This window comes from Panthera tigris, chromosome A1, assembly GCF_018350195.1.
Source record: "Panthera tigris isolate Pti1 chromosome A1, P.tigris_Pti1_mat1.1, whole genome shotgun sequence".
NCBI lineage: Eukaryota > Metazoa > Chordata > Mammalia > Carnivora > Felidae > Panthera > Panthera tigris.
In genome coordinates this window covers 27,022,033-27,045,753 of record NC_056660.1, presented here as the reverse complement: position 1 = coordinate 27,045,753, position 23,721 = coordinate 27,022,033, and the positions used below count along the sequence as shown (strand labels likewise).

The 23,721-nt window shown below is 45.6% G+C and overlaps 1 protein-coding gene across 2 annotated transcripts in view; it reads right to left on the bottom strand.

The window, feature by feature from the left end:
• The window catches only part of ENOX1 (ecto-NOX disulfide-thiol exchanger 1), a 270,650-nt gene that overhangs the window by 116,109 nt on the left and 130,820 nt on the right, over positions 1-23,721 (bottom strand). For both annotated transcript variants that reach the window (XM_042976177.1, XM_042976235.1), the window contains exons 8-10: positions 23,184-23,396; positions 4,329-4,435; positions 235-352 (exon numbers count right to left, since the gene is read on the bottom strand). In XM_042976177.1, the coding sequence (XP_042832111.1) occupies positions 235-352; positions 4,329-4,435; positions 23,184-23,396 (438 nt within the window). The remainder of the gene's footprint in view (positions 1-234; positions 353-4,328; positions 4,436-23,183; positions 23,397-23,721) is intronic.

Below are 23,721 nucleotides of genomic sequence, written 5' to 3'. Positions count from 1 at the left end.
GTGCGACAGCCCCAGATATATGGACACAGAAACAAGTGGACCAATTTAAATCACCGTGTTCCGAAGAAGGAGTTTAAAGTTCTATTAATAAAAGGCAGAGTCACTCAAAGATGAAAGTTTAGTATAACTCAAATAAAAGTGAGTTATGCGGCCATTTCCTAGTACATACGCCCCATGTGAGATCTGGAAGATCATTATGATGCCTCACAGGTGTGTGGCAGTCACCAGCCTTACCTGATTCATCGACTCTCATTTTTTTAGTCGGGCTGTCACAATTCTCATCATCTGACATTTCCATTTCTTCTTCGCGGCGGATACCCATAAGCTGCTCGCTTTGAGCGTTCCGGAGCTCCTGAAAGTACAATATACGAGGATGTTAGGGTCACGCACACATGTCAACCTACCTTCTCTCAATGGTCTTTTGGTGTACTAGGATGCACATACGAACGCTTGGAATCTGAAGTTCTTACACCTCCCAACCACTGCCCTGCGTCATCTAGAACGAAGGTCTGAGCGTATGGGGAGCGGAAAGATCCAGGGATAAAGACAAGTCAAGGGGCCTTCAGCAAATTATTTAATCTCTTGAGTCTCAATTTCCTCATCTGCCAAAAAAGGGGATGATAACATCACCTAGGAGGATTCCACAGAAATGCCTATCGTCAGGACTGGCACAGCGGTGGCTCAGAGCTAACGATAAGACACATGCACGGTGGCATTTATAAAAGGCCTGGTCGACCACTGACACACCGTGTCAATTCACGAATGTTTCCTCATCTCTCTTAACCTTGATTTACTTATTGGAATTCTGTTGATGATAATAGTTTTGAGGAGGAAATAAGCGAATGCCTGTAAAGCTCCTTACCGTCGTGCCAAACGCTTGGTTTGCTAAGTTGACAATGTGGACAACTACTACCCTTCACGCAAAACGGTGCCCCTGCATGTGTGTATGTGCCTGTGTGTGATCACACACACACACACACACGCACACACACACACACACACACTCACTATTCAGGTATCCAAATGGCACAATTCAAAAGATGCTGGAGGACCAATGAAAATAGATACCTTTTTGGCGTTTCACATTATCATGTAGGGGTTTAGTGTTTCTGCTGTGTTGGTTGTTTTGACATCACTTAAAGATCTTAGGATCATGTCTTACTCTCTCTACTTACTAGAGGAGTGACTGCAGTCAAAGGCATTTACTTTCTTTGAGTCTTTGTCTCCTCACATTTTATAAAACGGGCAACAGTAATACAAGGCTGCTTGAATGCCAGAGTATATGTGAAAGCGCACCGTAAAAAGGAAAGAATCAAAACGCATTTCTGATGTGTTTTCAGGCACTACCTTGCCTAGAAGTCAGGACACTACAGTTGTTTATGGTAAGTGATTCTATTACTTTTGTACTAAGCTGAATAGCCTATGTTTGTGAATCCTTACCAATTCTATTCTCTTACATGTACTGTCCTCAAAACAACAACAATGAAATGAGTGCATTATTCTTTCCCCCCACCGTTGACATTGAAGTCTCTAAATAAAAACCACATAGTTAAGATAGTTTTGCTTTATCGTGAACCTATGAATAACAATAAAAATAAATTATAACACCTAATGTATTAATGGCATGATTTTAAACAAAGTTCTAGTGCCCATTTGATGGATGTGATATTTTATTGTGTGATAGGTTCTCTGATTTCTCCTCTCCTCCTTAGCTCACAGATTGTAACTTTGGTAGTAGGGCGGAAAAAAAAGGAAATTATTTACCGCTAACAGTGTTTGCATGGCCAACTCTGAGCCCTGGGAATCACCACTGCAGAGGACAGGGAAACGGGAGGGGGCAGAGCGTCAAGGTTCCTGGGAAAGGGATACCCATCACAGGGAGTCTTGAGAGGTCACCGGGGTGATGGGCAATGCCTCCTCACTTGGCCATGACCCCCAGTAGAAAGAGGCACCAATTCCACCTTAAATAACACCAGTGGGTCTTGGAGGCATATGTCACATGTGATTAGTGGGGAAGCGTTTAGGTTGTGTACAGCTAATTTTTCCGCGGACAAAGAACCCGGCTCCCAAAGAGGTGGTTTGAAAATACTTGAAACAAGGAAAAGTCAGGTGGAAAGAATAAATGAAGCCGAAAGGCCTGTGGTTTAGTCCCTACAATTAATGACAGATTGTCATACTGTAACGGTTCTTGTGGGGAAGGGTGTTGGCAAGAAAAAAAAAAAAATTGGGGAGGGGGAAAAAAAAAACCCGAGGGTGTTTCCACAGGGTGCCTCTGGTTCAGCAGTAAATCACTAGTGCACTCTCATAAATCTGTAAAGGTGTTGCAGATAATTAACAGATGCTGTACATGGGAACGCAGAAAAAATCAAGCCAATTATCAAGCTTCTACGCAACAGAGAAATCATCCACAATGTTAAATTACCAACTGGTATTTAATCAATTAAGCGACATGGAGGGGAGAAAATCAAAGGTAATTTAGAATTCTATTTCCTAGTATATCAAAAGAGGTGGGAGGAGTGGCAGGGAGGCGCAAAGCCCCTCTGTGGGAGCATCTTTTGGGACTGCGTGCATCCATGGCTGCCTCTCCATGTGTACCGAGCGAAGCAAGGGGTCTTCCTTGGAACAAAGCTGGAAGTCTTTGTGTGCCCTGCTCAGCAGCAGGACCATCAGGGAGGCAGGGCTGGGGGTGGGGGGTGGGCAGGGGGAGCAGGCACGTGGGAAGCGTGATTTGGATCAATAACTGATATTTGCTAACACTCACGTAGTAATGACAGCCTTTTCATGCCCAGATTATTTAGCATCATGTTGCTTGCCTTTCTCTTAACGTTTCTGTTAATCATGTGTGGTTTTTAGGTGAAGGAAAAGAATATACACAGATGTATATGTGAACAATTCATAGACTAGTCACTCCCAAATCTGAATCATAGTTTATGGATTTCAATTTGTGTTTGCATAGCCCTCAATCTGTCTGTTTCATCACAAACGAGGACTCTCTCCTCCCGAAAATCAGCCTTGACTCAGCTCTCGGTTCAGTGTCTGGACGAGCAGCAGGTAAGCGCCCTTTGTTTTTCTGGCTCCTGAAAAATTAAAGAGAAAGCCCACTTCCTCCTTACTCAAAATCCTGAACAGAGGAATGGAACTACATCAGTCACCAGCCACCTTCTTAAGTCTTTGTGACGAAAACAAAAAATGGCCTTCTTAACAATAAATTGCACCAGCATGTTAAGTGTCCCATTATTGTGAAGTCATTCAGGATTGGCCATAATAACAGTGATAATAAAGAATTCATTTGGTATTCATGTGGATGTTGGATCTCGTGCCATTGGTATTTAGCTGTAATTTAGCATTAGTTAATGGGCACTTAAAATGCTACCCAAATGATTGATATTATAGTGCTTTGTGGTTCCTCAAACTCTACATAAAACACTTATTTTACAAGTGTGAGCCCAGATCGTTGCATAAACAAACCTTACCTTCTATAAGTTTTGAGATTTTGAAAGAGGGGAGTATCATTTAGAGAACTTTAGTGCTAACATGCTAGTGATGGAGAGGCATCCAAATGGAAAACATTCTCTCATTAAAAAAAGAAGCAGCAGAAGAAGAAGCAAAGACAGCATACTTACTTTTAAATTACAGGTTCAAAGCGTACACTACACTGTGGAGTTAAAAAGAACAGCTGGACGACCAATGACTAATGACACATTCTGGTCCTTCTAGGTGGTGAGAAAGGTCAAGTTCTGGCCTCTTTCCTTGGGGTAGATACTCACACGTCAAGCACTGATGCGGAAGGGTGGACCTGGCTAGCCTAGACATTCACTCCCCTGGGGAAAGGTGCCCTGGGGAGACTGGCTATATAATTGGCCGGCCAGCATAGGGCACTAAGGCACTGTTTACAAAGAGAAGGCACAGAAGAAAGGCATGCTAGCCATTTCTAGCCCAAAGAGCAGACCATCACCATCAGTTGCAGAACACTGAAAAAAAAAAAACCCTCTGTATTTATTTAAAAGCTAGTCTTCTGTTTTACATTCCACCTTTCTTCAGAATACGCAAGCAACACGTCTTGGCTTATTTCCGAGCTCTTTGCTATCAATGGGAGAGATGCCTTTCTTCCTTTGCAGGGGGAGAAAAGCACTCTGTTTTTTAAGCATTAAGTCAGCTGCTTTTCTGGCTAAGGCACACATCTGAGCTGGATTTAGAGCTGACAATGCGACAGGACAATGGCAGGACAGCTGCCCGCTATAACAAAAACCGAAATGGCTGCAGCCACACTATTCTCTGCCAATCCAGCTGTGTGATGGTGGTTAGAAAGTAATAATAAAATCACCAACCTCAGAATGCTTTCGCCAAATGTCTATGTTCTTGCGCTGAGCTTTCGAGAAATGGTCCCAAGCTTTTTGTCTGGTAGAAGCGTTGAAAACGGCCACAATCTGCTCAACTTTGGTGAACAAGGAAGTCAAACAAGACAAGTAATTTATGTTGTGATCACTATAGGGAAGCAAAGCAAAGACACTAGGAGTCTATGGATGATGTCATAGTAGAAATAACATCATCGATATCCCTCCAATTTGTGCCTTTTCGTACTTACATTTTAGCAAGGCTGGGGATGTCTCCCTTCAAGTCTGTCTCCACAACTTTAGGTTAAAACAAATTCTAAAATACAACTGGGTAGAGTTCATGGGCATCTGCTTCCAAGATTCTGCAGCTTTCATTTAAAACCGTGACTTGGTATGTCTACATACCTAGATCTATGGATATAGATCTGGTGTTGGCATACAGATGCCTGGGTTGGGGGCTTAGAAGTGAAGCCGGGGCGAGGCGGCTGAATGAGGGAGAGCCAGACATACATCTTTTTCTCTTTTGGTCTCCATCTCAAGGACTCAACTGCAGTCCTCTGAAGACATTACCGGGTCCAAGTTCCAAGCTGGGACAACGAGTAGGTGTTTCATATCACCCCTCAATGTCAAGGGCCATTTTTACTCCTTGGCTCCTTTCTCCCCTCTACCCACCCCCCTACCCTGCACCCTCTGCAGCCAGCCCTCCAGCCCTCTGGCAGGGAACAGGAGCAATCGTCTCCACTTCAAGACAGACCAAGGCTCACCCAACCAGCCGCACAGGCATGCAGATCTCATTTCAACACGGCCTGACGTCCTGCTCCCTAGTAGTTCATCAAGACTACATACCATTCTGTTCTGCCATTTTCACTTTCCTAAGGCTGCCCTCCCACACCCCTTGAAGTTCTAACTCTCTCACTTTGGCTTCATTTAGCATTTCTTTGGTTCCCAGGCAAAGTGCTATCGGAATGGTAAACGTGTGGGGCCCTGAACAAAGCTAGATAGCTATTAGGGGTGGGGCCAACCAACTGCAGATCCAATCTTTCTTAAATAGTTATCGATCTAGTAAGCATGGGATTAAGGAAATTATAGCACTGAATTAACCATATGATTAAACCTGAATTTCTGAATATTTAGTCAGGAAGGCCCAGTTAGAATTACCTTCTCACGGATGCTGCTACTCTAACATAAATCCTTCTTAAGTGATTCCCAAGGCTCTATTATAAAAAAAAAAGGGCATCAAAGCTCTTCCAAATCTTCCAGGTGTCCAAAGTATGGCAAAGAGTAATGGAATAATCCCCACAGAACAACACCTGGTGCCACAACTTAAAAAATTATCACACAGAATAAGTAAGTATATGATGCAGCAGAGAAAGAAAGTAGATTCTGTTCACTTACCGCATTGTAAATATCTTCCAACGCTAATGAGCAACCACTTCCCAATCAATGGGTAATTTTCACAGAGGCTTTTATGTTCACTCTTTTCTCTCTCGAGAGAATCCCAACTCCAAATCTCCTTATTTATCTAATTTTATCATCACGTCACATGATGAACTTGGTGCACTCAACTTTACCAGGAGGAGGTGCTATCACCTTAGCTCACGTTCTCCAGGGGCGCATGTGGCTCCCTTCCCCGACCTCGTCTGGAGGAAGTCACGCTGCCAGACTAGCCACACCGTGCTGCTCTAGGTGCTGACTTTCACCTGACCACCACCTCCCCGGGCTCTGCTTGGCTCCACTGCAGCATGGCAGGTGGAGAGGAGCTGGTTCAGCCTCACTACCTGGGCTTCCTGTTGTTCTGTCTGCATGTGGGCTGAGGTCGTGGGGGAATTTCAGCTTCCTTTTGCTTGGGCAACACAGAGTAGTCAGCCCAATATGCAGTGGTGAAATGCACCATCAGACGAGATTTCAGGGGTGGGAATCATGGGACTGTTAAAAGAGTATATGACCCCACAGAGTAGAGCTGTTTAAGAGGCATCATTTAGAGGAGTGAGAACAGAGAGGCACCTGGGTGGCTCGGTCGACTGAGCATCCGACTCTTGATTTCAGCCCAGGTCATGATCCCAGGGTCATGGGATCGAGCCCCACATCGGGCTCCACAATGAATGTGGAGCCTGCTTAGGATTCTTTCTGTGCCCCTCCCTGTGCTTGCACTCTCTCTCTAAATAAATAAACATGAAAGAAAGAAAGAAAGAAAGAAAGAAAGAAAGAAAAGTAAGAACTGTGTTATCCAGAGGGGAAGGGGCAGTAAGGGTTGAGGTCAAGTATTTTGGTGGTGATAGTCAAAATTCTGCCATCAATCAAGAAAGGCTGTTAATAAAGGGGATACACTAGAGAGAAAATGATCACATATGTGTGTATAGTGTAGGGGGAAGGTAAGAGAGGCCAGCAATACCCATGGAAGCATAAAGAAGGGAAAACGCTTAGAAGACAGACCCAATGGCTGAATACTGCACAGGTTCAAGGGTAAAAATAGATCCTCTAATATCTCCTCAAGCTATGTACCACTGCAGACATTTCCTGTTTGAGGCTAAGTATCTCAGTTATTTAGAACATGTTGTTACCATATCCCGGGGCATACGTTCAATTCATTCATCTACCCACTCATTTATTCAGCAAACATCTGAGATCCTCTAGTTACCTACCAAGCACTTCACTGATTGCTAGAAATATATGATTAAGACAGCCCTTGCCCCTGATGGGATCAGTCTCTAGGGAGAGAGGAAGATAAGCAGATAATTATCCTATGCAAGAGAGGTATGGATGACGGTACGGGGACATAGTAAGTAACCGGGGCCACAGTAACTAACCCGGTAGGTACAGTCAGGGAACACCCCCAAAGGAGACAACATTGTCACTAGGTCTTACACGATGAGTCAATGCTTGCTCCTCGCTTGAAAGGCTAGGGCGAGTGCTAAGTGAGGATGGGTCAAGAAGGACAGTGGATGCTAAGCCAGGTGGTGAACTTTACACTGTAACCTGAGGAGGCATATCTGAGTAGGGTTTGTTTGGGAGAAATGATGAAGGCTTGAGTGAAGGCAGAACGGTGAAACAGAGGCAGGAGCAAGGAGTCATATGATGGGGCAAGCTGATCGGACAGGTGGCTGAACTGCTATGAGGAAGGAGGGGGGAGACTAGCATGCCTCAGGCTTGGGAGACACCTCAGCAACCAGGAGGACAAGCCCAGGGGGAGGTGGGAGAGAGAACATAAGGGATCTGCTTGGAACACACTGAATTTGACATGCCTGAAGGTCATCCAGATGGAGCTGAAATACAGGTGGGGGGTTCAGAAAGAAGTCACGACTCAGAGACACGTCTTAAATTTTCTCAATTTAATGCAATTTCATGCAGTCGTATTCTTTTCAATGGGGTAACTGATTAAAAGCAAAACTAAATGTGACGAACTCTATACCTCTTAATAAGTTTTGTACTTTCTCTGCAAATAATACCAAATAGTAAAGAACCCCCCCTGCCCCAAATAAAAATAAAAAAACCTTGTAACTCCGATTAGGTTTGAAAAACACTCTCAAGGTTTCTCCATGGCTCAGTTTCCTTCTCTCATTTCTGCAGAGACCGCCCGGGAACCAGCCATTTGTCTTGCAAATGAAAGTTCTTGGGCACACGAAAGGACTGGAAAGAGTGCTTGGATCAGCAGGAATCCATCATCATTAGGGAAAAACCACCTCAAAGAGTAGGGCTTAATGAATGTGATTCAAAGACAGCAGATTTGCAAAATCATAAATCAGGATGACCTCTGGTACTGGGGTCCCAGGTAAAGACCAGACCCTCTTCGTCGTCTCCAGCAGGGAACGCCGAAGAGCAAGCTGACTGCCACTCAACACCCCCCCCCCCCAAGTATAATTAATACTACGTGTCCTCTACCCGATAAAACTGGAAGTAGTTACTCACTAAACTCAATCTTTAAAGTTCTACCTAAAAGCTCAGAGACGACATAAACCACAAACAAGGCGGCCCTGGCATTTGTTCCAAAAAGCAGCTTACAGAAGAACAAATTCAAATCACCCCAGCCCATGCCTTTGCCACCCTAGTGGGCCAGCGACTTCTGGTTCTAAGGCCACATGTGAGCCTGGGTCAGGTATACGCTCAAACATTTTGGAAGTACTATCAACAGAAAGAGCTCAGTCAGAAAATTTTTCTTTCTTTCTTTCTTTCTTTTCTTTCTTTCTTTCTTTCTTTCTTTCTTTCTTTCTTTCTTCTTTTCTTTCTTTCTTTCTTTCTTTCTTTCTTTCTTTCTTTCTTTCTTTTTCTTTTCTTTCTTTCTTTCTTTCTTTCTTTCTTTCTTTCTTTCTTTCAAAATTTTTTTGAAGTTTATTTAATTTGAGAGACAGAGAGAGCAGAGGAGGGAGAGAGAGAATCCCAGGCAGGCTCCATGTTGTCAGGGCGGAGCCCGATGTGGGGCTTGAACTCACGAACCGTGAGATCATGACCCGAGCGGAAACCAAGAGTCAGACACTCAACTGACTGAGCCACCCAGGCGCCCCCAGAAAATTTAAATCTATCCTTCACACCTTATGAATCTATCCACTCCCCTCCACCCACCATCAAATTCTATGCTTCAAGTGTTTTGCCTAAATTAGGGTTTTGGAGAATCATGAAACACTCAAAAGTGCTTTTTCATAATTGTGCTTGAGTGTCAGTCTTTGATGTCATAAAGGAGTCCCTGACATATATCCAGCAGGTATAAGTGAACTTATAAGGAAGGATAAACAGAGCTTTGATCAAATCGCTAATCACTCTTTGCAGCTGCAAACCCCTTGTTAAAAGATTAGAAATTGCAAGCGTTTATTTGAGCAAAAATCAATCAAATTAGGCAGTGCCGAATGGTAAGAGCCCTCCACTGACTGGCAGGAGCTGGGAACAGGCCACAGGCTTTCACAGGAAAAAGGTGGAAGCAAAGCAAAGCAAAGCAATCGTGGATCCGTCACAGCTTAAAATCTAGTTGCTTGCCTGCGATTGGTTGTCCTTAGGTTTCAATTTTGTAACTTTTAGGCATTTATAGGCTTGGCTTTGGGTTCGCCGATGGACACCACCACGACATCAGGGCCACCTCCGTCTGGTGTTCTCCTTGTTTATTGAAGAATTTAACATACCAGTAGTGATTTTTCATTATTTTGTATGTGCGCACATAAAGAGGCACTACACACACATCACACGCACACACATGTATATATTCTTCAGAATTAAAAAAATCCGTAAGACTAAGTAATGTAACAACTTTTTTTTTTTTAGTACTGTCCCCTACCTCAAAATGTTTGGCCATCTGCTGAATTCAGAGCACACTTCTCACCTGACAGAAAACTTGACACGTTATCTTTAGAAGCACTTGTGTTCAGTTTTCGGGAAGGAAGGCTCGGCAGGGGACATCGATTCACCCAGAAACAGGCCACATTTAAACAAGCTCTCGGGGAAGGAGCGGAGCGCCAGGCACAAAACCTCAGATTTCCGGGCTGCACGAGGCTCCTGAATTCTGAGTTCCGGGGCAGAAAGGCCTTGGAAGCAAGGCAGACGGAGGTTAGGCTCCTCCAAGGAGCACAAGCCCAGACCTTTCTCTTCCTTGTCCCCTGACTACCTACTTCCTCAGTCCTCATGTTGTGTTCCAGCTAAATAGCTGTGAAACAGCCTTCAATCCACTTAGTGTTGCAAATGTCTGGAGACGCTAAGTCCTCATAGGCAGTGGCTTTGCCTAAATAGAGCACCTCAAACAAATCTTCAAGCTCAATTTTTTGTTTCTAATGTTATCTGGGCTCATCATAGAGCCTGACTCTGTAGGGTTCAGAGGAAATTTGATTTTCCTTTAAGGGATAACATCTTTTCCGTATCCTCTATGAAGAGCTCATAAAAGATGTTCTAAGGCACGTAACAAATGAAATAGTTGACTTCCCCCACCCTGGCTGGTTCCTGTTGCTTTGAAATACTAAAAGCTAGGGTAGAATTGATGAGCCTGGGCTCTGGACTGAAAAATTACAACACAGGGAATGTAGTAAGTGATTCGGGCTCTCAGGACACCCACAAGAGCAAGACAAAGCCAGAGGGAGGAGCAGTTAGTGTCGGACACAGACAGGGGAAGCTGCTAGAAGAGATTCCCAGAGAGATTCCTGCCTACTCAGTCTGGGTCCTGAGCACACAGGAGCCTGCCAGTCAGTCTGGCAGGAAGCCCAGGAAATAGAGAATTAACGCGGTCAAACCCATCTATTAGAGAGGCATGGACTGGAGTTTCAAGTTGAGGAGGAAAAAGGGCATTCTGGGGTTTTCTCCTGAGATGAAGAAAAAGAGCATTGCTGCGTGACACCGTGAATCCATTACAGCGTGTTAAACCCGAGGCCACGACACCACGGGCGGGCATCACCTTTCTTAACATCCTGGCTAGATGAGGCCGGATGTTTAGTTCTTTGGGGGAATGTGGACGGAGACAGAGAGAAAGTGGCGATCAAATTATTTATATATATATATATATATATATATATATACACACGTATATATATATATATACACACATATATATACACACGTATATATATATATATATATATATATACACACACATATATATACACACGTATATATATATATACACGTATATATATATATATACACGTATATATATATATATATATATATATATATAAAGAAATAGGATGCTTTTAGCAAATTTCAAGCAAGCACGGAATGGTGACATTATTCAAATAAATGGTGAGATATTAGGTGGACGGTGACTTCTTAAGCTTTGTATAAATCCCAATACATTTCAGGAACTGGAGATTCCCTTATTAATACATATATTCAAATATTCTGAGAAGTATCAAAACAAAAATCTATGAGAATATTATAATTTTAATGGTTCCTTACAACACGCAGCATTTATTAGGCTTTTAAAATCCAATAAATCCCCCTGCCTAGATTAGCCCTATTGACTAGATAAAAGTGATAGATGTATTCAAGGAAAAAGGAATAAAATGAAAAGTAAAAGGTTACCTTCCCATCCTGGCTGCCTCCCATCCAGTTTCTCTCTTTAAAGGTAACCACTCTTAACAGATTCTGGCATCTCCATCCAGGGAAAAATCTTACGCGTGTAGTAGATAGACTGTGTCTATCCTTTTTTTTAATTACAAAAAGCATAACCTTTCTTCACTTACACAAAAGTGCTGACATTGTATATACTGTGCTGAAACTCGCTCTCACTTAACATATCTTGGAAATCTATTCATATGCATGTTAAAGGCACTTCATTTCACCGCGCTTCCCTTTTTTACGCTTCGCAGGTATATTGCACCTTTTACAGATTGAAGGCTTGTGGCAACCCTGTGTCGAGCAAGTCCGTCAACATCATTTTTCCAACAGCATTCGTTCGCTTCATGTCTCCGTGCCACGTTTTGGTCATTCTCGGTAATTCATTGCAATATTGCAACCTCCTCATCATTATTACACTTGTTACGATGACCATTGAAATTGCTTTGGGGCACTGCGAACCACACCCATATAAGATGGCAAACTTAATCGATAAATGTGAGTGTTCTGATTGCTCCACTGACTGGCTCTCCCCCCATCTCTCTCCCTCTCCTCAGGCTCCCTATTCCCTGAGACACACCAAAGTTGAAATTGGGCCAACGAATAACCCTATGATGGCTTCTAAGTGTGCGAGTGAAAGGAAGATCCAATCGATGTGGCAAGCTTCGTTGTCGTCTTATTTTAAGAAACTGCCACAACCAGCCCAGCCTTCAGCAGATATCACTCTGATCAGTCAGCGGCCATCAACAGCAGACAAGATCCTCTGCCAGCAAAGAGATTACAACTCTCTGAAAACTCAGGTGATGGTTAGCACTTTTTAGCTACAAAGTATTTTTAATTTAAGGTATGTACATTTTTTTAGACACAATGCTATTGGACGCTTACTAGACTCCAGTGCAGTGTAAATATACCTCTTATATACACTGGGAGACCAAAATATTCATTTGATTCACTTTATTGCAATACTCACTTTATTGTGGTGGTCTGGCACTGAACTTGCATAGTTTGGGGGTATTCCTTCATTAATCAGGTTGTAATGAACATCCTCAGACATGTCTTTGGGCTTTTTAAAATAATGTTTTAAGTTTGTTGATTTTGAGAGCGAGAAAATGTGAGCAGGGGAGGGGCAGAGAGAAAGGGAAAGGGAGGGAGAGAGAGAGAATCCCAAGCAGGCTCCACACTGTCAGCATGGAGCCCGACAGGGAGATCCAACTCATGAACCGTGAGATCCTGGCCTGAGCTGAAACCAAGAGTTGGATGCTTAACCGACTGAGGCACACAGGTGCTCCTGGACATTTTTATATAAACGTCTTTATAAGAAAGTCTTGGCAGTGGAAAAGATAAAAGAGTATCTGAATTAAAAAAAAATTTGTTTAACGTTTATTTATTTTTGAGAGAGACAGAGACAGACCGCCAGAGAGGGAGACACAGAATCCAAGCAGGCTCCAGGCTCCGAGCGGTCAGCACAGAGCCCGACGTGGGGCTCAAACCCACGAACTGTGAGATCGTGCCCCGAGCCGAAGTTGGATGCTTAACTGACTGAGCCCAAGAGTGTCTGAATTTTAAATTTTTGAGAGCTATTGCCAAATTGCACTTTAATTTCATGCCCACTAAGTTTTGTTTTTCAGATTAACTGGAAGTTTGTACCTTTTGACCCCCCTCTCCCCATTTCCTGTACCTCCACCCTCTGCCTCTGGCAACCACCAATCTAGTGGACTGTTTTAACAAGCTTTCCAGGTCACTCCAACGAGTGCTGAAGTTTGAGAACCTCTCCTTTAACATCTCAAAATAAATAAACTAATAAAACATGATCTTCTTTAAACTTCCCAGCGATCCTCTGGGTCTGGTGCTTCCATTATGCCCGTTTCACAGGTGAAGAAACAGATTCACAGAGAGGGGTAAACACTTGCCCGAGGTCGCATACTTAGCAAATGGTGAAATTCAAAAGGGACCCATGATTCTAATCCCCTCTCTCTGCAGACAGGGAACGGAGGCCCTGAAGGGGCTTCCCTAGGGAGCGGAATTGCATTCACCTAACTCCAAATTACGCACATCCAACCCCTTGAACAATGCAGGGATGAGGGCCACTGACCTTCCCCCGGTCAAAAATCATGTGTAACTTTTGCCTCCCCCAAAACTTAATAGCCTCCTGTTTACCGGAAGCCTTACTGATAGCAAAACCGCTGACTGACACATATTTGGTATGTTATATGTGGTACACCCTGTATTCTTAACAATAAAGGAGGCTGGAGAAAATACAGAGTACTAATGTACTGCATTGAAAACATCTGTGCACCAGCTCAGGTCAAACCCATGTTGTTCCAGGGTCAAGCGCATTTATAAACGTTTGTATATGTATTTACACTTATGGGCCAAAGTCTTCTGAGCACGGTGGAGTGTAACATCCAGACACCGTACTAGGCGCTACAGATCCAAAGATCCTGCTGGTTCTCGTAGCCCTGGGGGGAGACAGCCATACACATGATTGAGTCATGGTGGGAGAAGCAGCTTGCAGAGAGCATCAAAGGAGGCAGGAAAGGCTCCAATGACCCTTGGTCCATTAGGTAGGTAGAATTTTCTAGAACCCAGGAGCCAAATATTTGAGATTGTTATGGGGCAGGAAGCTGATGGACCGTTTTCCAAAAGTGTCCCGAGGAATCCGAGAGACAGAGAAGCGGAATCAGCGCCTGAAAAAGGCCCCTATTTCTTGCGTGTCTACCAGACGGGAAGGGGCTTCGCTCAGTGTGTGCCCTTAGCACGGGGTCACCTAAAATCCACTCTGCCCTACTTTTGTTCATCACTGTTGCTGAATCCTACGCCTCAGCAGGGGAAACCTGAGGAGGTGGGGCCGGGCTGAGGGAGTGCTTTTAGGAATGCAACACTGTGGGGAGGCACAGGAGTGGGGAGGGCGAGCCAGGGAGCCCTTGTTGTTGGCAAAGTCTTAGTTCCACCACTAAGTGGCTGTGTGGGCTGAAGAGAGCCTCTGTATTTGAGTTCCCAGGCAAAGGGGGATGGACTATAGTCCTTTCTTTTCTGTTTTAAGTTTATGTATTTATTTAAGTAATCTGTACACCCAACGTGGGGGTTTGAACCCATAACCCCCAGATCAAGAATCACACGCTCTTCCAACTGAGCCAGCCAGGCGCCCCTGGACTAGTTATTTCTAAATATCCTCTCTAGCTCTGTGATCCTACAGAAGACGGTTCAGCAAGCTTTCTCCGCAAAGAAATAGTAAATATTTTTGGCCTCGTGGATCATACATCTACCCTGCCGGAGAAGGAGTGCGCAAACCCTAAGCAGTTTATGTCCTTAATAAATAGAAGTCCTCTCACTTTGTGGCTACTGTTTCATGATCCGCCCCGGGCACAGTTTTCCTTTGTTTGAGCCTGGACACCAACTTGGGACTTCTTTCTCGGTTGCACATAAAAGTCCAGAACACGTCATCTCTGCCTTAAAGTGACTTTACAGACACCTCACTCTTCCTCGGATCTAGTTTGAAAGGTTTAGCCGAGTCTTGGCTTTAAAAAGTTTTTGTGGGGAAAAAAAAAAAAAAAATGGTTGCATGTGGATTCTTTCCAAAGCAGCTCAGAGACTTTTTCCCTCATAGTCTGTTCCCCTCCTGCCCCACCCCCTACCCATGACCACTCCCCACCCCTCCTCCTTACACTTAGTCGTGGCTTCCTTTCCAGCCCCTACAACTGGGCTCATATCAAGATAGCAGGGCTTCACCTCTAGCTCCTGGAAGTTCTATCTTTCCTGAATTGCTCTGCTTTACTTAGCACATCCTATGTTAGCTCTTAAAATCTAGCCTTCCGTGGCTCCTCATTGGTCCAGAGGGTAAGGCTTAACTTCTGTCTCTCGTTTTGCTACCAGTTAAAAAAAAAAAAAATCATGTTAATATTGTAGTGGTATTACTTGGCTCAGTAGATATGTTTTCAGTGAGACTGAGAGATGCCAGAAAAGGCTCAACACTCAGATCTGGCAGGCTTCCAGCATCTTCTGCTATCAGCTTTGGTATCCTGTGAAACAGAAAATTCTGTGCTCATTCTGGATTTGAAAGTTTTTATTAAAAAAATATTTTCACGGGCGCCTGGGTGGCGCAGTCGGTTGAGCATCCGACTTTGGCTCAGTTCATGATCTCACAGTTCGTGAGTTTGAGACTCACATCACAAACCCGCGGTTCATGAGTTTGAACCCTGTATCAGGCTCTGTGTTGACAGCTCAGAGCCTGGAGCCTGCTTCGGGTTCTGTGTCTCCCTCTCTCTGCCCCTCCCCTGCTCATGCTCTCTCTCTCTCAAAAGTAAATAAACATTAAAAAAAAATTTTTTTTAAATGTCTTCTCTGGACATTTATTCCCTGAGCGCAAATAGGTACTTTTTTTTTTTTTTTAATGAAAATAACGTTTCCAGCACTTAAAGCATTGGCAGATATAGTCATCAGTACGATTTTGAGGAGAAACAGAAAACCTGTCGAGTTGCTAAAGCAGTTATGGGGAATTTTTTTCTCCTGGATGAACGATAGCAATGACGACCACAGACACGGAAAACATTTTAACACTTCATAAAATTCTTTTCCGACAGTGGGAACATAGAAGCCAAATTTCCCTTGGCAGAAATTAAAAAAAAAAAAAAAAAAAAAAAAAAAAAAAAGGTTTAGCCGAGATGTTCCTAAGAAGGTGTTTCAGAAAGAGCTTTTCAGGCAGAAGAAACGTGGATGGTGACACCATCCAGAAAGAGGGGTCGTGGTCCACGGAAGACCAGAAACCCCTCCTATTTCACTCAGGTGCTTAGTGCCCTGCCTGGTACGTAACAGGGCCCAGTAAATACTTGTGGATGAATCGCATCATTCATTCAAACACCTGAGGTGTTACGGTTTTAGTCAAGAAAACAGATGAGAGTGGCCAGGGAAGGCGCCGCCTCTCTGACCAGAATCCTGCCCTGTCTATGGTCTGCCACACCCCCGGGTGCATGCTGCCCACGCACTCTTAGGGTTGAAATGGGGCTTGAAACCCGCAGTGCTGCGTGCAGACACAACGTCCCCCCAGTGAGGCAGAAAGGGGGCACATGCATGGAGGGATATGTGATCTACTGTTCTGTGCTCAGCTCAGGAGCCTTGGCATCCTGGCTGGGTCCTGGCAGATGCTTGCTCTGTGTAGATATTAAGAAAAAAAAAAAAGGATCAAAGTCAATGATACGATAAGGACTGCTGGGTTTTCACAATGAAAATGGAACTGAGGGGACTGTCTGGTCAAGCCCTTTCACTATAGAGTAGACGAGAAAACCAAGACTCAAGAGGCTGAACTGACTTTCCGAAAGTCACCTGGCTAACTGATGGTCGAGCTCGGCTTAGAACGAGGATCTCTTCATGCTACGTCAAAAGCCTCTCCTCTGTTTGCCGTTTTCAAGGTCTAAGATGAGGGTGATGCCATTTCCTATCATAAATATATAAGGCAAATTTGCATGGTAATTCTAACCTCTCCGGCCTCCAGGTCGAAGTGATGTAAGAGGACTGTAATACCACCGGCTGCAAGATTCTCAACAGAAGTATATTCTGCATATGCTACTTGAAGGAGGATGGCATATGAGAGCCAAGTCCACTGGGATCATGGCGTATTCAAACGCCCCAACATTTAGAATGTGTTCTGCAGGTTTTAGGTTCCAGGCCAATTTCCAATGCCGCCCTCGTTTCCATCTACGGTCTTTGATCAACAGCTGATGGTTGTACTGAGGTCTTCGATACGCTTAGACCCCGGGGGTGATGTTCCCTGGGGAGGTGGGAAAGGCGAAGAGTAAACGGCCTCTGTTTCTGTTTAGTCTAAAATCTTACTAGAAGAAAAAAACGAAAACCCCAAAACCTGACGCACAGAAAATAACTAGAAAGGAATGAGACATTCACGTGCTGCAGAAGGCAGGAGACGGGGACAGGGGGGTGTGGGTTACACGAGGAGGAAGTGTGACAGACGCGAGGTTCCAGTTCTGGCACGGGGCCGAGGGAAATACCTGAGGCGAGGGACGTTGCGTAGGCACCAGTGTGGAGGGGGGAGGAGGGCAGGGCTAGAAACAAAGGCTGCATTTTGTAACCAGACCACAGCATTTTTATTCCATGTGGAGCAAACACAGAACGTCACTGAACGCTTCTTCAACTCCTCCTGTGTAAGCTATAAATTTACAGCTATAATATCCTCCTCTGATCATTTTCGCCGTTCACGGAAGCATCCCTACCCACGATGACAGAGAGCAATCTGGACAATGAGAATGAGCCAAGCGTCTTGGGTTCTAGTCTGCCCCCAAATTGCTGAATGACCAAGGCCTGTCGCGTCTGCTCTGGGATCTCAGTTTCCTCCTCTATAAAATGAGAGGGTTTGAGCCAACGGGTCTCTGACATCCTACAAGTTCTGCTTTGCGGTCCTGCTCATTATATTTACGGCACGTATCCTTAAATTAATATTAATAAACCCTTCTCCACTGCCGTCTGCTTTCCCAATTGCCTTTCCCCCACGTTGCTCCCTTCCTTCTCTTCTCTCTTACTGGGAAGCTTGTTGGGGAAGTACCAAAGTGGGAATATCATGGAGTGTTTAAATTTTCATTAGACGTGTGTGTGTTGTAACAAGGCATGCACAATTGATCATCTTGGCATGCATATTAATAATTGAATGCTGTGGTACATGCTTCCTGAACTTTATAAACAGCTCCTCTCTGAGCTTCGAATTGACAAGCTTTACTCATAACTGCAAAACTGGATGTGGGCAGGCCTATGGAATATACATTTTTGAAGGGCAAAGAAGAGCAAAACCCCAAAGTCTCTCAGTCGGAAAAACTGGGGAGGTTTCTGCCACACGGACAGGCTAAGAAATGACATAAACGTGAGTCAAGGATGACATAAGGGTGAAATGTCCTAAGAGTGAAATGAGTCACCTGTGCTGACGTTTTTTTTCTTTTGTTTCTATATCCAGCAGATGAGATCTACCCAGCTGGCCTGGAAAAGACAAGAGAGCCCCAGCTGCCGCACTGGGATAGATGGCATCCTCAACTAACATCTTTCGTAACCGCACATCCATGGTCAGAAGTGAAAAAGGATCCCAAACGAAAGTGAATGGATGCTGAAGTCCCCAAACTCTTGGTTGGGTCAGGTGCTGCCCCTTGAGGCCTGAAGCCAAGGTTCAGATGGAAACAATGCCTACTGGATTAGATTTAATAGCTGGTCCTGGGGTGAAGGCCAGAGATAGGAGTGAGGTGAGAACCTGAACAAATGTCCCCATAACGGAAAACCAACAGGGCTAGGAGGTAACTCCCAGACCTCGATGTAAATCTTGAAATAAATCACAACTTTCTCTTTATGTTATTCTTCGTGGCTCTTGATTTCTTTTCCCCTTTTGAGCAAATGCTACCTGCTCAAATACGAAAGCCAGGAAAGTATGACTAGCAAAGTGAGGAGATGGGTGCCTCTTATCCAGTTTAAAGGACTAACACTTAATGAAATTTTCCTTCTCCTATTTCCAGTAAAATCTATGCAGGGAGCCAACCTTTTGCCATGCTTGGAGCTTTGTAGAAATGTGCCTGAACTTCCCGGAAGTTGTTAAATGAGCCCTCCCTTCAGGACACCAGGCCAGCCCCACCTGCTGTGATAAGCCAGTTCATCAATATACCTGCTTTTCCTATGGCCTCAGAACAATTTCCTGACACTCGTGGCTTTCCAACAGAGAGGCCACCATGGAATGCCATGGAGAAGGGCACCGGCACCGTGGAGATCTTTTACATGGGAGGGTGCACTCATGCTAACTGCCAAACAACTAGATTTCAAGCCACTCAGGAGAAAGAAAACTGAGCTGCCATTCCTGAATTTTGGGGCTAAACAATCATGATCTAATTCGAAATGGGAAGGGCAGGATGTGACTCCTGGTGTGTTTTCCGGAAGTATTCGTGCAGGTAAATGGGAGTATGGCTGGTTCTGCTTTTGGAAAACGCAAGCAAGCGTGTCAATCCGTGTGGATTTCCGCCGTCATTATGTCAGAAGCAGCCCCCTGTACGGACACCGACCCTGTCCCACCACGCCAAACTGCTTGGGGGTGAGTGGAGAAAACGTGGTTGAGACAAACGTAACTGCCCCAGACATGAAACGAGATGTGTTTAACCTTCAGAGGGTGATGAAATGTGCACACACCTAGCAGCTTGGCCACGTTGCCGCATAGAAAACCCTTTTCCACTCGAGAGCCTGGTTTTTCATGCCCCTCTCTCTTCTCATCCGAACAGATACATTATCCCTTGGGTTTGCACCGATGAAAGAGGCGCTCAACATTTTGGCACATTATATCATTGAAAATAATACTTATTCTCAGAATGAATATGTAAATCGCATGTATCCCCGTCCCACATGGCACCCTGCACCTGGTATGGGATGGGATCACACATTTGCGTGATGAAAGGTAGGCTTCGGCTCCCCTTTGCGTCTGGGGAGTAGTCATCTTTGCAAAAGCACACGGGAAAGAGTGGAAAAGTCTGAGGCTGTTCACTGGGACGTGCAATCTTCCTGTTCTACCCTAGAGCCTTGATTCCAGCTCAGGCTCCCCTCTAAGGTCTCTCCCACCTTCAAGGTGTCCTGACGGGTCTCAGCCATCGGGGCCCGCGAAGGCCCCTCAGGTCCGCCATGGCTGGGATGGGCACCACGGAGACAGCACTGTGGGCTGGTGGCGTCCGCTGGGACTTTTCACAGTCTCTGCTGGCTGCTGAAATACTTCCCCAGAATTAAAGTCCAGGGCTGGGGGTAGGGGGGGTGTCTCTCACGGACAGGTTGTGGGACAGGTAGGACTGAGGAATGCCAACATGAATTCTTCTGCTGACTCTTCCATGCAAATACCCCCCCAGCCTGCTCCGGGGGGTCCGGTAAAGTACAGCAGTTCCCGCCGAAAGCACAGCTACTGGGCTTCTCGATCTGTGTGATTACGCCTGCAGAGTCGAGGCCCGGGACCCCGGGACTGTGCTGCTACTGATACCAAACTACTCTCCAAGGTCCCCGGGAACTTCTGAACGGTTTCAGGCTTCCTTCCTGCTGCCCTTCCCATTACTCACGCACTCACTTACTCATCATCCTGTTTCTATGTGCCAGACACTTGGGGTGCGTGGAAGACTAATCAGCAAAAGCCGACAAATTATCACACCGCTGCACATTTGCTAAGTGCTCTGGAGGACCTTGAACTCGCCGTGGGTGGTGAGCCTATGGGGGAGGGGGCGTGTTGAAAGGCCTCTCTGAAGGGTGGGCTCCCAGCCAAGACCTAAAGGATGGGAAGGATTCACGCATGTGGAGTGGGGGGAAGTGCAAGTCAGACAGAGGGACAGAGGTGCAAAGGCTCTGGGGTGGGAGTTGGTTCTGAAGGGCTCAGCAGGAGGGAGGCCCATGGGAAGGACGCGTGGAGAGTCGAGGGAAGACGGAGCTGAAGAGGCAGGTGTGGAGAGCCCGCGGGCTGCGGAGGGAATATTATTCGTGCAATGGGAAGCTACTCAAGGGGCTGAAGTGGGGAGATATGATGTGAATCCCACTAGGCGACGTGTGAAAAACAGATCGGACAGGAGTAAAAGTGGGACGGGAGGGGCCGCGTATGGCAGGACCTGCAAAATGCCTCTGGGCAGCCATCCACAACCCCCCCCTCCCCCCGCTCCTTCTTTACTCTGAGACCTCCGGTTTTATTCTGGGGAGCAATGGGTCCCGTCAGAAAAGCATATTTCCCATTTTCCTTGTAGCTAGGCACCAGCACGTGTAATAATTCTGCACAACGAGACAGAAACGGAAGGCTGTTGGGGCTCTTTGGGCAAGTTTTGCTGTCTCGCTCTAAAGGTGCAACCCTGTCCTCTTTCTTTTCTTTCCCCTTCTTTTTATCTTGCGTGATTTGAGCCTGTAAAAAAAGACATGATGGGGGCCTCCTCCTTCTCCCTCCTTCCTTCTTCCCTTCCCCCTTTTCCCCTCCTCCCTTCCTCCTCCTCCTGCCTCTTCTTCTTCTCCCTCTTCTTCTCCCTCCTCCCCTCCTCCCCTCATGGTCCAATTCAGCCTCGATTTATCAGGAATACAGTGCTGATGTTTGGATCCCCCAGCCTAGGCCAGCTCACCCTTGGGTAATGTTAGGCACGTGGCGTGGCCTTCTTTCAGCCACAGGATCTGGGCCCCTTTTTAACACATGATTCTTTCCACGGGTATTGCCAAAGAGCACTAAACTTCCCTATTCTAATGCGTGGTTCCCTTCCTACCTTCGCTGTTGGAGTCAAGGGTTGAGTCTTCCCTGCCAGGTGGGACAGTGAAGTCACGGGAACGAAAATATATTATGAAATTGATGCTGGTGAGCAAGAGGTACCGGAATATCCCAGTGTTCAGGCACCTGGTTTGCCATCATTCTGCAAGGGCTGTGCTTTTAAGAGTCGAGTGGCCTTTCGCTCTCTTCCTTTTCTCCATTACCAATCCAGCCTTACCTCCCCTCCACCTGCTAATCCATGCTGCACGGCCCTCCTTTTAAAGGGGGCATCGATATTAGGGTTTCTCATCCTATCCCTGGCAACCCTAACTTCAGAACTGCTGGACGGGCACGGTCACGTGAAGAAGGGTCATCCCTCAGAGTAGGAATCACGAGAAGGTGGTCTGAGAATGGTCTGAGGAGACAGCACTTCTGTTCTTTCCTATTCCTTTTCTATAAAGACAGGTGTCTCGGGTTGATCTCACACTGGATATCTGGTCACCTACCAGAGTTCACGTTTGAGAGTTTCTTACGTATTTCAATGCTGCCGCGAAAAAGGCCTGACAACAGAGTCATAGAAAACCCTTTTCCACTCGAGAGCCTGGTTTTTCATGCCCCCCTCTCTCCTCATCCAAACAGATACATTATCCCTTGGGTTTGCACCGATGAAAGAGGCGCTCGACATTTTGGCACGTTATATCATTGAAAATAATACTTATTCTCAGAATGAATATGTAAATCGCATATATCCCCGTCCCACATGGCACCCTGCACCTGGTAGGGGATGGAGCACGGCATTGTTACAGTGTCATTCGGTGGCTTTTACCGACCCGGGGAACATCCGCAACTGTAATGCGTTATGCCACTGTGACGTTAACTACAGACACAGACAGAGTGCCCATAAAAAAAATATACGCCCTTTTTTTTTTGAATAGAGCCCTGGGTAATTACCCCGACTATTGTTCTATGAGCAAGCCCATTTAGACCCCTTCATCAATTTAGGGTCTGGACATGAAAAATCGCCAGCATTAAGCGGTTAAGGCAATCTGCTTTCCAGATGAAGAAAGGACAAAAAAAAATAATACTGCAGAAAACCCTCCTCTACTCCTGAGTTGCCCATGTCGACAGCCAGAGCTCACCTCAAATAAAGGATCCTGGGGAGGAGTTTTTCTGCTGATACCTTCCTCCTAAACAGAGCTCAAGGACAATGTGTTAGGGGTCTGCTTCCTACTGTCCCAGCACTGGGAGGACACACAGGTCTGTGGGGACGGCCCCCAGGTAAAGGGTGGCCACCCTGCAGGTGTGCTGTGAGCTGCGGTGGGTCCAGCAGGCACAGAAGCATCTGGTGCCCTGCCCCGGTGGCCGGGTTTGGTGTTCTGAGGAAAAGCTACAGAAACGTTGCTCACCTTGAGAAGTAAGCTCTCAGGGCGGGGTCCGTGTTCCTCCAAGTTGCCACAGAACATGAAATCGGTTATGAGGTGTGCCATTTGATATGGAGTAAAATGGGAAATTATTGATCTACTTACCCCCACATGAAAACAAAAACTAAATGAATACAAAAGAAAAGGCAAAACCACAGCAAAACAGATGGCCCCCCAAATTTTACTTACATTGAGTGAGGATTCCAGTTAAGGCATTTTTAAAATTCTCCTTGGCTTCTTCCATCTCCTGCTCATGGGTGGCTTTTTCGTTCATCAGCCGGCGGACGTGGCTATTGGCTGACTGCACCATGGAATAGAACTGGTTGGCAGAACGCCGGTTAACTTCCCCTCGCTCAATCCAGGAGAGTAGCACTGTGATAGCCTCTGAAAACTTGCTATCATCTGGAAATGGAAAACCACCAAGTACAAATCATGCCAAGGCAAGGACACGTACTTTCCTCTGGTTCTTCTCAAAAGACAGAACATGGGCCATCTTAATGGATACATCTTTGGAACTTGACAAATTAGCTTCCCTAAGGCTAACCGTGCTAGCGTTTCTTAGCCTTCCCTTTCACATCTGACTCTATGGTGTCATAGAGCCATCCAAGAAATACATGGCAGCTCACTCTCTCATCTACCAACCCGGTGAGCTTAGTTTTAGATCTGTTCTGGGCATTCTTGGTAACATGGCGCACCAAATGCTGATTTCTCTTTCTCAAGAGTGGCT